The 22229-nt window shown below is 41.7% G+C and overlaps 1 protein-coding gene across 14 annotated transcripts in view; it reads right to left on the reverse strand.

Moving 5' to 3' along the window:
- PPP6R3 (protein phosphatase 6 regulatory subunit 3) overlaps nucleotides 1-22229 on the reverse strand; it is a 150619-nt gene that overhangs the window by 29551 nt on the left and 98839 nt on the right. For 6 of the 14 annotated variants that reach the window (XM_055314472.1, XM_055314438.1, XM_055314390.1 and 3 more), the window contains 7 exons: nucleotides 20137-20289; nucleotides 18033-18182; nucleotides 16666-16730; nucleotides 13884-13999; nucleotides 11759-11844; nucleotides 5031-5117; nucleotides 256-353 (listed from right to left, as the gene is read on the reverse strand). In XM_055314472.1, coding sequence (XP_055170447.1) covers nucleotides 256-353; nucleotides 5031-5117; nucleotides 11759-11844; nucleotides 13884-13999; nucleotides 16666-16730; nucleotides 18033-18182; nucleotides 20137-20289 — 755 coding nt within the window. The remainder of the gene's footprint in view (nucleotides 1-255; nucleotides 354-5030; nucleotides 5118-11758; nucleotides 11845-13883; nucleotides 14000-16665; nucleotides 16731-18032; nucleotides 18183-20136; nucleotides 20290-22229) is intronic. The other 8 variants (XM_055314452.1, XM_055314430.1, XM_055314446.1 and 5 more) reach the window with 4 other exon arrangements.

Raw genomic sequence — 22229 nt, forward strand, 5'->3', positions numbered from 1 at the left:
TCCTAAGAGAAGCTCAATCTAAACAATAACAGACCCCTGGGAGAGAAGCCACACCAAAGGCAGCCCCTCTTGTGGGAGTGACCCTCTCATCCTTACTTGTCTTCTGGGTGCTTCAGTGCCCAATAGGCCGGAACTACAAGGACACCTTGGAGGGCAGGCTCCTCTTAACACATGAATGTGGAAGAGTCCCCAGAACCCACATGTCTCACAAAAAGCAGGAGTGCATGAGAGAGGGCAACAGGAAAAGATACTCACTTGCCAATGTCATCTTGATCTGCAAACTTCTCATCGTTGAAGCCAAACTGGTCAATAAAATTGGACGTCATTTGTTGCATCTGATAATCAGAAAAGGCCTGGCAACCCCAGGACCAGTGACAGTGATATAATGATTCTAATGACACTCTACATACTATTTGCCCATTTGTGTTCCAGAAACCATCTTATTTATAGAGCCTTAGGGCTTAAAAAGTTGGTGTGTTTTTCTAAGAAAAAAAAAATCAAATAATTTCAGACACCATTTGCCCAAAAAAGGAAATTTTGGAATTTAGCCCACAAGTCATTCCAATGCACATGTCACTCACTATAAGAAATGTTAAGTGACCACTCTGTCCTCTATTGCGAATTATCTTTAGAGAGGTCTGGGTTAAGACTTGTTCAAAGAGGTGATCAAGTGACATGTGACAGTCTGAAATTATAAGATGTATCAATCACCTCTGGACACAACCAACCTTAACCTAAGATCCAGTAAGTGGTGACCACCCGACCTCCCTCTGTATCTCCCACCCTCAATCCACTACAGTAACATTGCACCAGAGGAAAAACAACTAATAACCACATTCACCATCCTATGACACAATGTTCAGGGACACTTTTCTTAGAAAAGAAAAAATAAAGAAAGACTTCAGTCTCAGAAGTTGGGAAAAGTATGAAAGTAGCTTCTATCCTACCTACCTTAGAGAGACAGGACAAACTTTTCACACTGATCCAACATCACTCTGAAAAGCCTACAACTGTAAGATCCATAGAGGAGCCTGTTCTGTTTCCTACACCATTTCTAGAGAGCACCAGGCTCACTTGGGTTTTCTTGGTGAGAAATGGGGGAATGTTAAAATGGACTTCACAGAAATGTTGATACTCTGATTTAAAACAACAAGCAGGCCCAGCAGAGCAAGAGAAATGCACGAATGCGTTCTATGTTATCAGTCAGGAGTGAAGGACAATGAAGATAAGCAAGTGCCACCACTCCTCATTCTACCCCAAACAATAAATGAGGCAAATAAATACCAATGTGTGTGCTGTCTTGTGGACAGAGCTCTGGATAGCTGAGAAAGCTCTTTCCTGCAGGTGAACCCCAGACAAGAGCATGGGCAGTAACTGGTGGCTGAACTGAATAAAGGCATCACCCCTGGGGCCACTTGCTGGTATGGAGGCAGCTATAACTGAGTGAAACCGAACCCTCTTTGGTTCTCTTTTTGAGCAGAGCCCACAGATTCCACCCTGCAGACATCTGCTGCAAAAATGCCTCTACTGTTAATTCCTGATTACTCATTCTTATGGCAGGGAATTATGGCATGGATAATCCAAGTTAAAGATGATTAAAAAATAAACCTTATATTTGGCTTTGGAAGGCATCTCTTCTGGTCTGAAAAAGTGGTATCTAGTTTACCGAGAACCTAAAACCTCACTTTTTTCTAATTCTAGAGCCCCACCGCCCCTCTGCTCACTCGCACACTTCCATGCCATCCCTTTTCTTGCCTGCAAAGGTGATACTATATGAACACGGGGGCAGGGGGCCAGCCTCACAAGGAATACCACGGCTGAACCATGGGAGTATGAGTGAACGGAGAAGGTCAGAAACAAGTTCTGCAAGGTGTGGCTGAGTCTTGAACATATGGATGAAAAATATGATATGTAACACTCATATTCATAAAAACAAACAAGGAAGAAACCAATTCCTCTGAACTGCATCTTTATCTTTTGTAAGGTAAAATGGGATGTGTGCCACCTTCAAAGACACAGTAATGAAATCATTCTTCTGAGCAATGGCATAAGCTGGGCTCTGAGTTTATTTATGGAATAGAAATTTGGTCACACAAAGGTAAAGGTCCCTCCCCAGTTGTTTTGTTTGATTCTTTTTCTCCCCTTTAATTTTTTGGTGACTCTGGTGTTTCTATATGAATCTTTTTGGGAACAAAAGGAAAGGAATGTTCCCAAAAGTGTTTATTTAAATGCTTCATAAAGAGCATACAAATACTAATTATATATGTATATACATGAACACACATACATATGTACAAATACACATACATATGTACACACATACTTACATCATCTGTCTCCCTATCTATCCATTTATCTACTTAGGGAGATATATAGCTGATAGACCCAAGTAACTTAGAGGGAAAAGAAAACGAACAAATTACAGTCCTCATTACTTCTAAGACAATTACAGCTTCTAGGAAGATATAAGCTAGCAAAGAATTTCAGGTTTCAAATACAGTTTTTGCTAATAAAGCTATCAGAGCTTCCTAAAGCCACATATGTAAAGACTGTTACTATACTGTATTTAAAGCTATAGAAGAAGTACTCTGGACAGGGAGAAATCCAAGTCTGGAAAGTACCATATGGCTGTGTAATTATTAAAAACTTAATTATTAAGAAAAAAAAAAAAAACCCAAAACCCACACTTCCCAAAACTATCATCCTGGCCAAAGACAGTCACTGAAAAGTGAGCCTACCATTTTATTAAGCAAATCTCTTTGGAGGCTCCACTTGAGCCACAAAAGTCCTGGTGTGCCCCATCTCACGTGACCGCCTGTGAACAGGCCTGCTTGGATGGGGGAGTGGGAGGCTGCCAATCAGACCTCTAGAGCCTGTCTCTACAAGTCAACCCTCATCCTCCAGACCCAGCAAGAGGAAGACCTCCTCACCTTCCACACTTCTTTCAGAATCAGAAGGAAGAGTCAAACGCTGGAGGAGGAAACCAGAAGGGACAGAAGACAAAAGCTGTGAAGCATTCCCTGAGCCAAGTATGGCCCCACCAGTAACATGGTCAGGTGACCTTGTTAAATGGCCTGCCCTGTTTCTACACTCAGAACTCTACCAAATGAGACCTAACTGCAAATGTGAATGAGAAACTGAAATGGATATATATAAGCTAATATTCTAATTACAATGGAACTCAGTATAAAATTCTTAAGTTAACCTAACCTTGTCTTTCCAACTTTAGAAAGAAAGGGTTTGGAAACCTAGTTCTTATTTGCATAATGATCCATGGCTCCATGGCTGATTTATAGTTTAACATGCAATGGAAGGTTTACTAGAGGCTTGTCCAGCAAAAAGGAATGATTTTTCCTAGGATGCAGATGAAAGCCACAGGGCAGCAGCCCGCTGAGGACTCTGCTGGTATGGCAGTTGTGTGATGGGGGCTGATCCTGTGCATGCCAGCAGTTAGTCAACCCCAAAAAATGTCAGAAAAACTTCTCCCCAAAACAACCATGGAATCAGATTATGAGAAGGGAACCCACTCTCCAGATAACTAAATGTAACCACTCTTAGGTTAAATCAGCTGCCTAAAGTTTCAAGGTTATTAGCTTATTTACAAATAGGTAAATTATTTTCTTAGAGCTATTTCAACAGGTTCAGAATCACCTTGATAATTTACATTTTATACCAATGAGCTTCATCTCAGGGGTGGAGAGTGTGTGGCACTGGAGTTCATGCCAGGCAAAGTGGACTCTTTCAATACTTTCCAGGTGCTTCTGTGGGGGAGAAAGTGCTTCCTGGGCTAAAACCAGAGAACTCTGGATCCAGAAAGAAGTGCCTGTAGATATGCGGGTTCACAGTGAGCCAGGTGGGCGCCCTGAGTGGCCAGTGCTGCCCAACAGCAAGCCAAGGCAAGAGGGTGGCAGTAAGGGGCTGCTGTGCTCTACACGAAGGTCCTGCTGCTCCACAACCGCCCCTACAGGCCGGTTGCTCTCTGCCCAACCCTGAGAGGTTGGCTTCTGAAGGGCAGCAGTGTCGAAAATCAATGGAGAAGCCAGCAAAGTGCTGAAAAACCACCTCAGACCTGCCCTGAAAATGTGAATGTTAAACTGACTTTGTACCGAAACCAAGCAGCTATTTGACTCAGCTTTTACCAGAGGAGCCTATCTGGAAGCCAAAAGTCAGGGTCAGCAGTCATCAGCAGCTTCACCCTGCCCTGGCCCTGGCCCTGGTAAAAGATATGGCTTAAAGAATGAGAAAAAAGCAGCCAAGCAAACATTCAGTGCCAGGTAGGAAGGGAACTATATCAATAATACTGCCACACCAAAGCAGCTGCCATGCCACGACCTGGTCCTGACTGAGGAGGATTTCTCCATATGAAGAGCTGATAACTTGAAAGAGCAGCTTCTACTGTTAGCTTCCAATTCTGATACCTAGACAAGCCAGTGAGATCAGCGGTCGCCTGCCTCTCCAAGAACCACCACTGAGTGACAGATAAATCAGTACCTGTATTTTTATATCCTGTTTTCTCCCCCACAGAGTATAAGCAACTGATAAATGGAGATGAAGGTGGGGCAGGAGGGTAGGGTGGCAGTGAATTACTTCAACTAAAACTTAATTTAGGAGTCACTATAAAAGACCTCAGATATCAGAAACATATAAGCCATTTTGTTTTAGAGATTTTTTTGAAAGTTACTTTTACTGATGTTAAAAGCATTATTCCCATTAAGCAACAACACAACTATGCACAGGTCTGCATAATGAGCATGTCTGAGACACTTGCAAAACCATTCAGTTCTTTCAAATCTGAAAATTTACCCGACTTAGCATTGTTGTTATCAGATACAAAACATTTCCTGGAAATATCAATACAAACCTTCCTCTCACATACCCAACACTTCCTATTTTAAATGCTTTTGACTAACTAATAAGTAACCCCAAATCACATCCTAGTGCATAATCTGCCTCTGAAGCTGAGTCATAGATGGCAACTAGACTAAGCATTTAAAATAAAAACAAAAAGCAAAGCTTTAGGCATGACTCACTTGCTGCAAAGAAGAATCCTGTGAGAAACCCGTTTCTTTAAAGTCAATTTCATCATCACTGGATGAATGAATATGGCAGGTTGTAACCTATATGCATAAAAATGTAAAAAACTATTTAACAGAAAAGTTTTGGACATTTGTATCAGCATTTTAATGGAAAAATCACATTAGTTTTCTCAATGTGTAACAACAGCAAGAACAAAAATAAATAACAGTTAAGTTGTAAAATCCACCCAAATAATTCAAAGGCCCACTTCACTCAATCAGATGGTCAGTTACCTATCCTTTTTTGTTGCCCATCTGTGTTATCTGTCTCATTACTGATTCCACCAGAAAACAGGTAAGAGGTTAGTTACTCCATTTATGTGATTTTAACGATCATCTCCAATTATTAATGTTTACTAAGGGAAGGTAGAAGAACGACTCAGATAAAATATCAGGTAACTTGAAAGTGCCCAGCTTGAGGGGTGAAATTGCAATCCCTAGGGGTTACTAGTGAGCCACAAGGAAGGTCAGGTTTAAATACAGCATTTCAGTTTAACTTCTTGCATTGCCTGTCCACTCTAAGAAAAACACTGTCCATAAAGCACTATTTAGTGCTTAGTGACTGCGAGCCAGCGGTACCCTGCTCAGAAGAAGACCCCCAAATCTTCTGCCCCTTAAAATTACCCCCTGCCCTCAAGACTTACAACCAACTCACAGTAATTAAGAACACAAACATAAACTGCTCACTAATATACAGTAAGTGATTTTTAATTAATTCATAAATGACACATAGTATTGGGGAAATATATTATTAAAAATAAAGACATGTAAGTGACTAAGCAGAGCACAAGCAACGGCCACTGCTATACAGCAAGTAAAAATATCAACAGTCTGCAAAATTCTAAAACAAGCAACTGTACTTCTAAGAGTAACTAATACTGTACTTTGAGTTATTCACCCTTTACTCTTATAGAAGTGTGACTGGCAGAGAGCACTGTCACCATGGGAAGACATGAGCGGCTGGCACCTGCCAACCCTTGAAGCTGTCTGTGCCTAAGAGCCTGGAGCTACAGAAACTGGCCTGGTTTGCTTTATGATGTTCCAACACTGGTTCAAGAAACCCATAATAGAATCCAAATAGGTCTGTGTGTGGTATGGCTGATGAAATTCTGAATACATCACTGCCGGAATAAAATCAATCTATTTTTCCTTTGACCATTTTTGGTAAAGATACCATGCCAAGTGACTAATCCAGTATTTCCAATTAATTCCCTCTCCCTCTTCTCTGAGGATGAATATAGCATTCACACCGTGATTCGGGAACTGGCCTGATGAAGTCAAAGGCAGAATTTGTGACCAATGAAGGGAACCTGCTTGGGTCAGTTACTGGTTTAGCAAATTAGTGGGGAAAGATGTGCAGATGTAGACATTCCAGGAGAGCCCTGCCAGAATGCAGAAGGGAAGAGGCAGATACTGCTTGGTCATGGCATCTGGCACCTTACAGGAGAACTGCAATCAAGAACAGGTTATGCCATTCTACTGCAGTGGATTTAAAGGAACTCCGGGCTACTTGGAAGGCAAGTTAGTATAAGAATCATACTAAGCCAGTGTATGTTTTAGGAGTGCAACCCCATGGTAGGGTACAGAACCACAAGACAACTCAAAGAGCAAACTAGGTCAACTAAACAACAGAGAACAACAACAACAAAAAGATTTGGTTACTCTCAGCATGTCTTGTCCAAGTTCAAAAAGGATACAATGTTTCCTCATTCATATAGTTTTACTCTTTGCTATAAATCAGTTCATTAATGAAAGGTAAAAAACTAGTTTTTGTTGAGCAACTACTATATGTCAGACACTGTGACCCCTTTTCACATAGTCTCCATAATTTGTATTCTCAAAGCAATTCTGAGAGGTTAAAATAATTTTTTCTCCAAAAAGGAAGTTTTAGAAAGTTAGTAATAACACAGTACATATACACTTTTGCATTTATGTATTAAAATATATGGTGATTCTGATTCTACCCACACCATACCTGGCCTGAAATCATTACTAATAAAACAGGCTATAAAGATGATTGGATCCACCACACCCCTGTGGGGAGAGGGACTTGCTAACTAGAATGCCACTGAGTTCACTACACAGATGCAGCCACCAGCGTCCCTGACCTAAACTTCTAAACACACTCCTTCTGAGGCATCTTCATCTCAGATGTCACTTGTTTTCTCCTTCCTCAGCTAAAATCTTGGCCATCTAGTTTCTTCTGTCCCACCCAAATCTACTCACTCCACTGTCAAAACACAGCCTAAAAGCCTATCACTTCTCATCACTCTCTGGTCATCTCTCTCCAGTGCCAGCCACCATCATCTCATCTAGATTAACACTTGTTCTTGGCAGCCAACCAGTCTCCTTGCTGAGACCTCTCACTCCCTCTACAGTCTAATCTGAATCTAGCAGCCATAATAATCCTTTAAAATGTCCATCAAATTATAAATTATATCCTTTCTTAATTCAGTACCTAATGGCTTTTCATCTTACTAAGGTTACAACCCAAGGCTCCTGTGTGGATTAAAAGCAGTATGAGATCTGGCCTGCAGAGCCCCTAGGACCTTACATCCCGTTCTGTCCCTCTGGACAATATGCCAGTTTCTTACTAGCTAGCTCTTTCCCTGCCACTTCCCGCAAGCCTCTACACAAATATTTCCTTCTCAATGAGGTTTTCCTAGGCTACATAATCTTAAATTGCACATCTACCCAAAACTAATCCTGGCTCCTTCCCCTGGAGTTTATCCATCCATTTGTTTATCCATTTCCACCGAGGCAGGGATTTTTGCCAATCAAGTTTACTATAACAGCTTCAAAGCATGGCACACAGTAGCCACTCAAATATTTATTGAATTAATGAATACCAACAAATCACTGAATGAGAACACAATCATAATTTTCAAAAAAATAACAAGTATATAAGAACTGTGACCAAGCCAGATGTGTCCTAAGTATATTCTTGATACTTTTGAGATGTTCCCTTCTTTCATAATAAAATTTAAGTTTTACAAACTGTAATTACAGGAAAAATAAGTGAGTGATTCTTCATCTTGGCGGATTGGATTACTAAGAAGATCGTAAGCATGATTGAAGTTAACCTAAGTGAAACGAGGAAGTCACAGATTCTTCCTCCTGGCTATAGTGGGGTCCTGCTGTGGGCCCCGGGCACCTCCATGACCAGAGCTGCCTAGAACATAAACTCTGGGAGGTTCCACCCCAACCTGTGGGATATGTAGGCAATCCACAACTGCATATGTGTATCATTCTACACAATCTCATCAGTGATGTGAAAGAAGCACCAGTACTTTAGAAAACACATTCTCCCCCCATGGAGAGGAAGGGAGACAACAAAGCAAACTCTGCCTTCCAAAGTCAATACCAAGACATCTCCTATGTTACCTAGATATACTGTCTAATTCTTCACCAATTTTTACCAACACACCCACAGAGAGGTCTCTAATGGTAAGTAATACACCAAATTTCATCTATAATAAAACTCCCAGGGCAGCTCAGGTGGCTCAGTGGTTTAGCGCTGCCTTCAGCCCAGGGCGTGATCTTGGAGACCCAGGATTGAGTCCCACGTCAAGCTCCCTGCATGGAGCCTGCTTCTCCCTCTGCCTGTGTCTCTGCCTCTCTCTCTCTCTCTCGAATAAATAAAATTTTTAAAATAATAATAATAATAAATATAATAAAACTCCCAAATTAAAAACATAAGCAATCTATGAGTCTACTGTATATATAATACTTGGGTGTGATGAGGTCAACAGATTAAAGTACTTCAAAGACCTCAGACAGAGGGTAATTAAAAAGCTGTCCCAGAAGTGTTAAGAGCTTGGGACTGGCATAGCTTTCCCGACATAAGTGTGCAAGACCTCTGGCCCACAGCCAGTAGTGTTCAATGAATTAATAAACGAATCCTTGCCATGACTAGAACATAAGAAGAAGCCAGGGCCATATGACAAAGCATCAGCCCAAGTATATGGTGCTGAATTACAGGTTGACTCAAGTCCTTTTTTTTTTTAAGAATTTATTTATTTATTCATGAGAGAGACGGGGGGGGGGGCGGGGGGGCAGAGACACAGGTAGAGGGAGAAGCAGGCTCCATGCAGGGAACCTGATGTGGGACTCGATCCCGGGTCTCCAGGATCACTCCCCGGGCGGAAGGTGGTGCTAAACCGCTGAGCTACCCGGGCTGCCCCAAGGTTGACTCAAGTCCTATGAATATACTGGAAATGACTCCCAGAGAGGTGTCTGAGCCATCATAAAAACAGCTAGTAAGTTAAGGCATCAAGACAGGGGGTCTAATCTATATCTATTTAGGGAGGGAACAGGAACTAAGCAATCTATTACTCAACTGTCAATTTTAAGAATGAAAATGTCTGAAACGCTTTTACTTAGATTTTGTGCTACGTTATATGGATGAGCACCCTTTCTGTGAGAAGTTTTCACAAGGGCAGGACTCACTACATTTACCAAGTTGTGTTTATAATAATATTCACTGGCACGTGGTACCCAACCCCCTAGGATATAACCTGACATATTCTGGGTCCAAAAATGGAAAGCCTGGAGGCTGCAGGGAAACTTTCCCTCATGGCCTAGGATATGTGAACATCCTCAAAAACCCAGAACCTATGTACCCCTAAAAATACTACACAGAGTAAAATTCCCTCCTGGGAGGCCTTAAAACTCAAAGAAGGTGGTATAAGTACTAGACATGTGGGATCAAGGAACTGAACAGGTCTTGAGACATCAACCCGAAAGTCCCACAGACAACAAAATTACAGAGTGGGGCTAACTCAACACAGGCTCTACAAGTCTGACAACTTTTAGCAAAGAGAACTAAAACAGCCATTTGTGGTAGGTTGGCCCAGGATAATTTTCAACACAGGTATAAAAATCTAGATCTAGACTCAAAGGGCTGCTGCACATTAATTCTTCAACACAGGTATAAAAGTCTAGATCTTCAACACAGGTATAAAAGTCTAGATCTAGACTCAAAGGGCTGCTACACATTAATTCTGCACTGCATGTCCATATTCTATCATGTAGCTAAACATAACAACTATGCACAGTTATGGACCAGATTACTGATAGCATCATGAAAAGTAGCTATTATATGAATTGCAACGAAGTCTTTCTTTATACAGAACTGCTCACAAGAGAAATCAGTTTGAATTACCAAGGATAAAGACATTTTTGAAACTCCTGATATAACAAGTTTAACTGGACATTTTTGAAGTCTACCTCTGAAGTCAATTCTTTGAAGGTACAACTTTTAAAGAAGTTCCCCAAACAAAATCAGAATTAATATTCCTAAATATTCCCTTAAATAAGAAATAAGGCAAAAATCCCTTTAAGGAGGCCACATTGCCTGCATCCTTAGCAAAGAATCAAAATGTGGCTTCTTAATTAAAATGGTTCAATTTAACAGTAGAAGAGAGCAATTTCACCTTACAATAAAATCCCGATTATCCAGAATTTTAACCAATTTGATTGGGGGAAAAAAGCAACCCACTGTGGATAATATGTTCATCAAAAATTAACTCTTCCTTGATGACTCAAGGCTGTCAATGTGGATGCCAGTTTCTCTGCTGGGCTATGATGCACTGAGACACCAAGGGCCATCAGATCTATTTTAATTAAATGGCTTCACACAACTTCCCTTATAGTCACCTTTTAACTTCATAATTCTTCCAACTCTTACTGATTCTATCATTATACCTATCCTTAACAAGCCATTACCCAACCAAACTGTGAAGAGTCTAGAAAAAGATAACCAAATGTGTTAGACAATCTACCAAGTAGGAGGCAACAGCCCCGCTGGGGGTGTGACACAGGAAGACCTAGTGACTGCTCTGTAGCTATTACAGTGTTTCGGTTTCTAAATTCTGCTCTGAACTGATATGGCTGCCACATACCTGACTGCCTAACAAGCAAGGCATTAATGTGTATTAGAAATTCAGACTGTAGCTGCTGAATTTCAATCATAGAATTAAATGTCTGACACATCTATTGCCATGTAGAGTTAAGGCCACCACCTCAATTATCAGCTGGCATGTGCTTATGAAAGAAATGCTTTTCCCTATCTTTAAAAGCAAAAGCAAAAGCAATACTTACCTTAAATCCTAATGCATTAAAAAAAACAAAGAATACATTCCAAAGTCCAATATAATTTTAAAAAATATTATCAATGCCATTATTCCCTGGCTAATCTGCTGAAGCACTTATCTGTTAAAGGTGGGGTTTCAAAGTCACCTACAAAATCCCACCCCACGCCCTCACCCTGGGAACAATTTAAAATGAAGGTAAACTCAACTCAGTAAAGTTAGAAAACATCCAAAGGTGTCCTGAGGATTCTAACCAACCAGGCTTATCTGAGGCATAAAGCAACGAAGCCAACAGAGTAGGTTAGCAGTGGTTTTGTTGAGGTGCTTAGGGAACAGGGCACTGTGGAGGCGGGAATGTAGAGACAGTGGCCTCTCTGTACCCTCTGATTCAACCCAGGCAGGAATTAGGAGCTGACTAGACAAGTAATCAAGAATAGGATGAACACTGACCTCTCTTCCAGGCAAAGAAACATGAACTTATCCTTGGCCCCAAATTACCAAGATAAACGAAAGATCTTGCATCTTTTTCTGAATAAGCAGGCAAAGGCTGAGAGCACTGGGGTCACAGAAATGTGACCTGGTAAAACCTACTAGATCTACCGTGTTCCTCTTGTTAGTTTCTCCCAAGGAGCTTGCGCAGAACGCCTCCCATCGCTCCCTGATTGTGTCTGGAAGGTCTGCAGAGGGAGAAAGAAAAAAAGGCATTGTCACTCTAGTGACCTGCACACAGACACATAAACAGGACATATAAGAGAGTGCCACCCAATCGGTCCATCAAAGGCAAACATGTCCCATCATCTGAGCACCGACTCTTAGAGAAACAGAGTTATAAAGCCTTGCAGCAAGAGCCCCAGGAATTTCAGGAACTAGAACCACCCCCAAAATGGCTCATGCTTGATGCCAAGGGTGCTAAGCAGCTCTGTGAATTTAACAAGCTTTTAAAAATCTTTTGGTAAAAACTAAACCTGGAAAATGTGTTTCTAACAAACTTCTGAGGAGTTAGCAGGTCTTTAAGGTAGGAGGAAAAGCCTTCTTCTTCCATGATCATTCAAGTTTAGGAAATGCTACCAATGCAAGCTCCTATACACTCATCAGATACCATGATTGGCATCTAGCCAGTGAATGCTCCATGGAACCCAGTCTGCTGTTTCCTAGATGTCTGTGCCCACTGGCCAGCCTCTAGATACATAGGCAATAGTGAAATTCTACCTTCTAGAGAAATTTTATTTATTTTAAAATATTTTATTTGAGAGAGCAAGAGAGAGACAGAGAGAGTGAGTGAGCGAGCACAAGCAAGGAGGAGAGACAGAGGGAGAAGTACACTCCTTGCTGAGCAGGGAGCCCAATGCAGGGCTCAATCCAGGACCCTGAAATCATGACCAGAGCAGAAAGGCATACACTTAACTGAATGAGCCACCCAGGTGCCTCTATAGAGAACCAGAAAAGAAAGAAAAGAAAAGAAAAGAAAAGAAAAGAAAAGAAAAGAAAAGAAAAGAAAAGAAAAGAAAAGAAAAGAAAAGAAAAGAAAAGAAAAGAAAAAAGAAAAGAGAGGAGAGGAGAGGAGAGGAGAGGAGAGGAGAGGAGAGGAGAGGAGAGGAGAGAGGAGAGGAGAGGAGAGGAAAAGAAAGGAAAAGGCAAATGCTTCTGAGAAAAAGAAACCCTGGCTATAATCTTGGAGGCCTTCCTAGAGTTATCCTCTGACAAATGGTTTCAACACACATGCGTATGTGTACCTCCCCCATTACCTGGTAAGCAGTTTCTGTAAAACAAAGCCTAATCTAAAGAACATATCACACACATGGCCATTTCTCCTTGGTAAGAGCATCAACTGTGATGGTCTGGCTTGTACCTCTCTCAAGAAGCAAAATTACGGGAGGGCAAGCCCCAATTGCTCCCTCACTTGGAGCAACTCTTTCAGTATGTGCTCGACAGGTTAACCTCTCAAACACACAGATATTCTTTAAAGACAAATAGAAGGATAGACCGGGAAACAACATCCAGTTTTAGCAAGTTGAATCTGGACGAATTTGGTACCACAGAGGTTAAAGATTTTCACACTCACAGTAAGTCACAGGACTGGTCCAAACCCCAGAGTCCACAGAGATCTTAGGGCTCTTGGTTTAGAGGAGACAGACTCACAGCCTGGGCACTAGTAAAAGGCATCTGCATTTTCTTCCCAGCAACCTTGGACTGATTACATTTAAATACTGGTATAGAAAGCATCCTTTAAGGTCCATTTTCCCTCATCTTAGTAAGAGAGAGATGTCAAACATGTGGATAAATGTTTCAGTATCCCAGCTAAAGGAACTCAATCCACAGGCAATGCAGGGGCTTTCAGAAGAAAATAAAAAGCAAGTGTGATCATAGCTCAAGTGACTCAACTGTCAGCCTATGGGGACCTCATGCACACCAGAGCAGTGTACTGAGCAGGCTCTGACAGAGAAAGAAGAGAGAAGAGAGAAGAGAGAAGAAAGAGAGAGAAGTTAACTTGGCCGAGCCTGCCAATACCTACTAAAAGGACTACAGACATACAGCAAAGAATGACACTGCTCAAACATATTCTCGAGAACTTCATTCAAATTTCCAGATAATTTGCCAAGTATACAGAAAACTCCGTAGACTGCTATTTAAAAAAATGCCATGAACATTTCCATTTACCCTTAAATCCTTTCTCCAATCCAACAAAAACATAATTAAATTTTCATAAACCACTTACCTTTGATAAGCTGCTGGACTAACACACTGTTGGGGCCCTTATCAGTGCTGTGCACAATACAGTTAGCTATCCTTGTCAGGTGTCCCATGTAGCCATGCCGTCTGCCTCCCTCAGCCCTGACAGGGGGAAAGGACAAAATACTCAGACTCCTGATCGGATAGAGTGATGAAGCAGCTTGGTAAGTACAGTGAGCTGGAATAATCGTTCTAAAATCTGAGGCCCTAAAGATGAGAATGGACAGAAAAGGAGGTGCCAGAGTCACAAGGTCAGGCAGGGGTGGGGGTGGCAGAAATGCTCTGCTCAAGGACCACATGGTGGTCACAATGGGCAAGGTTTATTCTATACACAAACCAATCAGTGATCTTCAATTACAAATTACTTTTAAAAAGATTAGAAAAGAAGCCCATTCACTGATGCCTAAGTTTCTGTGACTTTCCTTCGTATAGTTTCTTTACGTGAAACTATTTTTCAGACTTTAAAAAGACTGTAGGAACATTAAGGTGAGAATTGTGCTAAAAGACATCAAATCTTCATCACATCAATTCAATTAACAACATAATTGCCTACCAGTGGCATTTCTCAAGTTAAAATAGTGGCTGATTTTGAGATTTGGCCAATATGAGGTAGTCAGTCAGTTGGTATTTGGCCCGCACTGCACTTGGGGGCCAAGTACTCACATGTACATCAATGAGTCCCTATCCCTTCCCCCCACTTAGGGTATACCCTTCCCACCCAGGACCCATCTTCACTAAATCTACCTACTTACCTACCTATTTGGGGATAGAGGGGGAGGGGAGAGGGAGAGAGAGAATCTTAAACAGGCTCCACCCCCAGCATGAAGCACTTGATCCTATGACCCTGAGATCAGGACCTGGCTGAAATCAAGAGTTGGAGGCTTAACTGACTGAGCCACACAGGCATCTCAAATCCATCCATTTATTTATTTAAGATAGATTTATTTATTTATTTAGTTACTTACTTATGAGACTGGGGAGGGCCACAGGAGAGGGAGAGAATCTCAAGCAGACTCTTCACTGACCGCAGAGCCCAATGTGGAGCTTGATCCCACCACCCCGAGATCACAACCTGAGTGAAACTATGAGTTGAATGTTCCACCAACTGTGCCACCCTGGCGCCCCCCAAATCTGCCCATTTAGATAAACTTTTCACACTGCTGTGATTTCTCTGCCTATTTATAAAGTGCCAGGGCTTTAAATTCTATGAAACAACAGACTTTTGCTTGCAGATAGGAGGCAACAAACTGAACAGATTTTTGTTTAAAGGGAGAACCTTTCAGGAGCTGCTAAAAAAAAAACAACCCATACTACACTTGAAGGCTTGCCTATGTGTGGGGGGGAAGAATATCTGCTAATCATCATAGAGGGTCAGGACAGCTAAGGGTCAGAGGCACTGAGTTGATCTCAAATGAGTTGCTAAGAGGCTCTTCTGGTTTCACAATAAGATCCCAAGACCCCAGTGTTCCTCTCATGCACCTTCTCAGTCAGTTACTACTGTACCATGCTCCCACAAGCGCGTGAGTAAAAACAAATGCCCACCTGCCAATGTTTTGCCCCAAGGCTATCGATATTCTTTAGGCTCCTGGGGCAAGGAAACATTAGAAAAACTCTGGTCAGGAGCCCCCAAATCGGGCACTATTAATAGTTGAACCTCCAGAAGATGGAGCTCAGGGGGAAATAGAGCACATGGGGCTAACAAAGGATCAAACACATAACCAGAGATGTCGACCTAGCCACACACAGCACCCCCAAAGGAGATCCATTTGAAAGAATGTACCTGAAGTCTACTGAGATGAGCCCCCTGCTACATTCAAATTCAATCAGGTTTACCACAGAGTCATTAGAGCCCCACCAGTGCTTGGGAGCACTTTTAAAACAAACCTTACAAAATAAAACTGACACATCCCTTTAGTTCCTAGGTCTCTCCTAGAGTCCACAAGAGGAATTGGAACAGATACACAGAGCAAGAAAACCCCTGGCATAGGTTCACTTATAAAGGCACATGGATAGCTTTTTAGGCTGATGGAAATAAGCTGTGCCTGACCGAGGTGCTTACACAACTGCATGCATTCATCAGAGTTCCTAGAAATGTATACCAAAAAAGGATGAGCTTTCACTTTATTGAGGATTATACCTCAACAAACCTGATTTAGAAAACAAATGCAAGAAGCGTGGCCTGAGAGTGTCTCCCAAACGTACCCTATCTACCTCAGAATCTATGGGATGGCATAAAAGCCTCACAGGCACAAGAAAGAAAAAAAAATCTATAGGCAAAGCTGCTTACATGTGTCAATACTCCAAGTAATCTTGTCAATCAGCTAATGGAAATTTTCTAAACAAAAAACACTAGGCAATTCCCCCGACATTCTCCTCCCATGCACAAAGGGACTCTTTCCAGTGAGTCCGGGGGGTAAAAGGGACAAACCTGCTAAGTTAAAGCATCGTCAAGGAGGACTTGACTTTATGACTTTTTTCTTTAGACTTCTCACTCCTGCCAGAAAAACAGCTATTCAAATAGGACCAGGAAGTTTCAAAAGCAGCCAGCCCCTGGGTTCCCCCTCAAGAGAGGTAGAAAGACCAGGCAATCTAAAAATTGTTAGAAAAAGATCTGCTATGATAAATAATCCGGAAGTCCTGAGAGAACTATTTATAACCATAGAGTGGCCTGTATCACATCATTATTTTCACTGTTCTCTAAGGTAAGGCAGATAGTTTCTTCAAATTAAAAATCACACTGAATTTCTATAGGAAAACAGTGTACTTACTGTTTCTTCTCATTCATTTCCCAGGCATCAAGTATCCGTTCTATTAGCTGACATTTTTGAAAAAGCTGAATAAAAAGGAATATTCCAGTTAACATGTATATAAATGTCCAACTGCCAAAAATTTAAAGTGAAACAGAACTCAATTCAAATAGAACAGTGATATGTATTACCCAGCAAGCTAAAGCTAGTTGTGAATTATTGGCTATATCATATGCAACGTGATAATAAATTTACTCAAGGCCGTCAGAACACTACAGGGATTCAAGACTGGATCCACACCTTCAACAGTATAGCGACTGAGAAGCAAGAAACATTTCAAGTACCGCTTCTGGCAAGTAGCTGACCTAAAGCAAAGCCATGTTTTATTAGCCATGAAAATTGAGCTCGGAAATAGAGCCTGACCCAAATTTAAAAGGAATAAAGAAGGTTACGCCCTGGCAAAAATGCAGCACAGAATCCACAGCAATACTTGTACTTTTGAAACATGAGGAACACTTGCTCCTGCACAGGGAGTGACTATGGTTACTGCGTTCCGACTGCACATGGGCGCCACGGGCTATCTATGCTTCGGCACGTATGCTGCTAGCTTTACCCAGCGTCGGTGGTCTTTCCCTTTTGTTACTCCAGAGGGCTAGCCTCTCCCACCTCCCAGGTTTGGCAGTAACCCACTGTGAGCTAGGCAATCTGATACAACCACAGAACTTGAGAGCAAAAAGAAATGTGAAGACTGCCTTAATGAAATCACCTATTTAACGAAAGGAAACAGACTCACAGAAGAGGTCCTCACAACGCTGCACGGAGCCCACTTCTGCTACCCTTCTGTCCTGAGTTCAGCCCACAAATTAAAACTGGTACGCCAAACAGCTGTCCAAACACTTTCTGCACTCTCTAAATTCTTTTTTTTTTCTAAATTCTTATAGGTCTTTTAATCTCCAAAAAAGTTCTAAATCTTCAACTCAATTGTTTTTACCAAATAAGGAGGCCGCTTAGACTTCTTCCAGGATGTGATTTATAGAATCACTGGCCAACAGCGTGAAGAACACAGGAGTTAAATATTTGGACTCTGAGATTTATTTATTTAAAAGATTTTATTTATTGATTCATGAGAGACAGGGGGAGAGAGAAAGAGAGGCAGAGACACAGGCAGAGGGAGATGCAGGCTCCATGCAGGTAGCCCAATGTGGGACTCGATCCTGGGTCTCCAGGATCACACCCTGGGCCGAAGGCAGGCGCTAAACCGCTGAGTCACCCAGGGATCCCCTTGGACTCTGAGATTTAACTCCCTGCCCTTAAACTCCACTTCATTTCATGCTGAAGTGGGAGAATGCTATAACGAGGAGAGGTAGAAACCAGCCCAGTACACTTACATGTTTTAGTAACAAATTGTCACCACTGGAGTCTTGATCAGTAATTGTGCTATTTTCTGTATTTTCAAAAGGACTTGCAAGGATCAGTGCAATACAGATTTCCACTTGTGTATGTAAAAAGTTATTCCATGTGTATTTGAAGAACATGTCCTACAAAAAAGAAAAACAAGGCTTTCTTTTATCCAGTTACTAGGATGTTTAAATCCACTATTTTAATACATTTCCAGAACAGTGATTTAATAAAATAAAAACGATATGTTCTTAGTCCAATAGGAATAATTAAAAAGAACACGAGTTTATTTTAAAAGGGGTTTGAAATGCCACTAGACAAAGTAGCATGATGTTTGCTCCTTCAACATGCCAGCATTTGCATGGAATCTAGTATAAACAACAATGAAAACGGGAAGGCAATGGTAAGTTCCCCAATGAGAGAGTATCTTCTTATATTTTCCAGGCAACTGACACAGGTATTAGTAAGTTCAGTAAACTTCCGACACTTTTCCAATAAAATTTTAAGACTTTTACTTACTTTGTTTGATTCAACAAATATTTACTGATGGCTTTTGTGCAGGGCATGGTGCTAGGTGCAATACGGAGACAGTCTCCAATCTCAAGGTACTCACACCCTAGTGTCAATAACCACTCAGTTATAACCACTCAGGCATCTGAAACTCCTGTAACTATCAGTGAATGGAGCAAAGCAAGAGGGGTCTGAGAAGCAATGACATGTGGACCTCCTGAAAGTACATGGGTTTTCCAGATTGCTTGAAAAGTTGATAGTACCACAAAAAGGAAAGACAATTCCTAAAAGCACAAAATGCATCAAGTATATATTCAGAACATTCTTTGAGTCTGGTTATCTAAATTCAAAATAAAACTGTAATGACTAACGACCCATTTAGGAGTTTTATCAAATTTGTTGTGACTCAAAAGTGGTTCTAAAGATTAAGGATGGAATGAATTAGCAAATTAACAATAGTTGTACACTTACTATCAGTAAGATTAGAGGCCAGTAATTGACGACTTCAGGGACAGGAGTAGAGTTTATATATCAGACAGAAGGTAGAGCAAACAAAAATACCCTACCTCAGAGGACAACAGTTAAGTTCACCAAAGAGACTGTGATCCTTTAATGTTTTATATTGCTCCAACATGTTCCTGCTTTCTATCCCTATAACTGCCATGATTTAACCCAAAGGTGAAATATAACTAAAAATAACTAAAGACACCAGGTGGCATAACAGTGTGGTTGATAAAGCAAGCACTGGTTTGAAACTAAATGTGAATTCAAATCTTGGCTCCACCACTTATTAGCCATAGAATGTATCCCCTTCTCTGGGCACAATCTGCAAAATAGATCCTCTCTCTCACACAGACATTTATACCCAGCATCACACGAGCAATGCATTTAAAGTGCACAGTACCATGCTTTTCTTTCATGTAGTATGAAAACCAAACCCACCCAAATGTACGGTATGACCAGATGTCTTATGAAACCTGTGTTAGCCGTGGTGCCTCCTGTGCTGTGGGGTGGCAGGACAGACCGGGCAAGCACGGGTACGAGAGCTGGGCCTCCAAATTCTAAACACAAACCTTGGAACGGGGGGACTTAAGGGTCGGGGAAGTCCAGATAACCCCTGAGCTCCCCTTGCTGCCTCCACTAACAAGCAGACCCAAAGCTGTGTGTATCAAGGAAGGGTCTGGACTCAAATCACAAGATCACATACAGATACATTATACAGATCTAGGTCAGTGGAAATACTATAAACACTTGTCCCTTTGCTAATTAGGACCAAAGAATGATGCTGTAACAGCAGTCATTTATTGCTAACATGACCCCCTCAGGAAGAGGGCTATACTCGATCCATCTGTGCCAACCTGAGCTTCTTGAAGAAGTCTATGTCTTAATCATCTTTGAAATAATAAATACGGAAAACTTAAAAGCATTAGAAACTGACGATAAACTCAAGGCAAAAACTATGTAAAAGACCATTTGCGCTCAAAACAAGAGTCACAGACACGTATGTAAATTTGTGAGATTTTAACTTCAGTTGTCCATAAAACATCACGGGCAAATTAAACTATCATTTGGGGGAAATCTTACCAATATAACCCCAATGCTATTCAGCTCCATGAGGTCCCCATTGATACTGCTGGTGTTTGTCTGAAGGAGGCTGGATATCAACCTGATCACATTCAATCGGGTATTTCCCACCGGAGGGTCCAGCACACCCCACGTAGTCTTCATCACACTTTTCTGAGGAAGAAAAAGCTTTCCAATCAAATCCAGTTCCGTAAGAAACCAAACGGGTGGAGAGGTGTGTACTAATACGTAACACTAGGTAAACTAACCCTGCAAATCATGTGGCCCGAGTTCCACATCTGAAGGAAAATCCAAAGCTGCTTTTGAGATCTTCAAGATATGATGAAATAACCAAGAGGGGGAATCAAGGAATTCCCCAGGACTAGAAATTCCACAGGAGATCAGGTATCCCCCTGCTTCAACATTCCAACTGCCAGAGGAAGAGAGCAGGAAGCTGCAGAAGTTCATGGGGAGAAAAAGTGCAATATTCCAAACCTAACCAGAAATCCTGGAACTAAGACAAGTTACAAGTGGTTTGGAACACAATTCTCAATCTTTGCAAAATCCGTGAGAAAAATGCAAACTCAGAAGTTGCTTCTGGATCATGATCCTGAAACAGGATCAACTTCAAACTTGTTCTTGCCCATAATAAAAGGGAGTCTCTATACTTTAAATCACAGAAGACAGATACAGGACACTTCAGAATTTCACAGGTTTGACAGGAAAAGGTGGCAAATTCTAACCCAGCAGTGAGCCTGACCTTTCCCCATGCCCCTGCCTGCTCCTCTCAAGGCTTTAATGGAATTGGAAGGCTCCCCCTTGTATTCCATGCAAGGCACCTCCAATTAACAGACATGTTAAAAGGTTTCAGGAACCTACACATATACCACATCATGTGGTAAAACTACATACAAACTGAACTCACAGACTCCTAGCAGAAGACAAGAAACCCAAACGAGAGACTGCCTTGCTTTTGAATCAGGGCCAAGAACAACCCACCTAGTGTGGCTAAGAATCCACACTAGGTGTTGCCTTTTTGTCCACCTAGAAAGAAACAGGCAGGCCATGAAGACACAGGCTGGAGCACCTCCTCACACATCCTCTTCTCTCATGGCTCCTTCTCCCACCTCCAATTTCCACCTGGGATATTCTCTCTTCATCTAAATAAATACTTTCTTTCTCTTTCCTTACTCTCCCATTCTATTTCTCATGTCTGCCATGAAGGATGCCACTGACTCTAACTATGAAATACCAGCTGAGGCACTGTGCCTGAGAGTGAATGCCAAACACGCTGGCCCACACCCAGAACTGGCTGAACACAGACAAAACTGCACAACACAGGCAGGGTAGCACCGGCTGTCTGAAGAGGCCGTCTAGAAGCTAACCTAGATGCCCTGCATCATGGACATAAGTTATTCTATGGTCCCCCTCCACAAATGCCAAAAAAACACATAAAGCATCTACTGTGGAAGGGAGAAACTAGTATCTTAAATTCCTAATACCATGCACAGCAGATGCTACAGAGACACGCACTACAACAGCTAGGCCACTGGTTGTGATGACACGGGACAGAGGAAAAAGGAAAGCATGAGAACTGGTGCTGGCAGGGGACCTCTCACAGCCAAGTGTTCAACAGAGACTCTCAAAGGAAGAGCTTCTTACCCTATCTAAATCCCTACACCAATCCTGGGGAGCAGCAGCAGAACAGCCTGTGAATAACTATCTTTTGTGGGGCCTCACTGTCTATCATCTGTGCTCAGAGCAGACTGCCAGATTAAAGTCACTGTTGGATTAGCATGTGGATGGCTCCTGATGGAAAAACTAGCACTCCAAGTCAGGCTCAGCCGACTTGTCCTTAAATAAGATACCTGCCCATTAGACTGATACACCACTCCAACTCTAAATAAGGCAACTCAGTGTCAGAGATCAGTTCCTAAAAGACTGACTACCTCAAAGGTGAAAATAACACACTATGAGAAGATAACTTTATTTTGTTGGCATAAAAGTACCCAGGATTCATAAAAAGAAAGAACAAAAAGCTGAGTTTCCTAAGTAGATAAATATTTTGCCTAATTTTAATTTTACCTCATTCATCAATGCAGACACTATAGACA

This window comes from Nyctereutes procyonoides, unplaced genomic scaffold, assembly GCF_905146905.1.
Source record: "Nyctereutes procyonoides isolate TBG_1078 unplaced genomic scaffold, NYPRO_anot_genome, whole genome shotgun sequence".
Classification (NCBI taxonomy): Eukaryota; Metazoa; Chordata; class Mammalia; order Carnivora; family Canidae; genus Nyctereutes; species Nyctereutes procyonoides.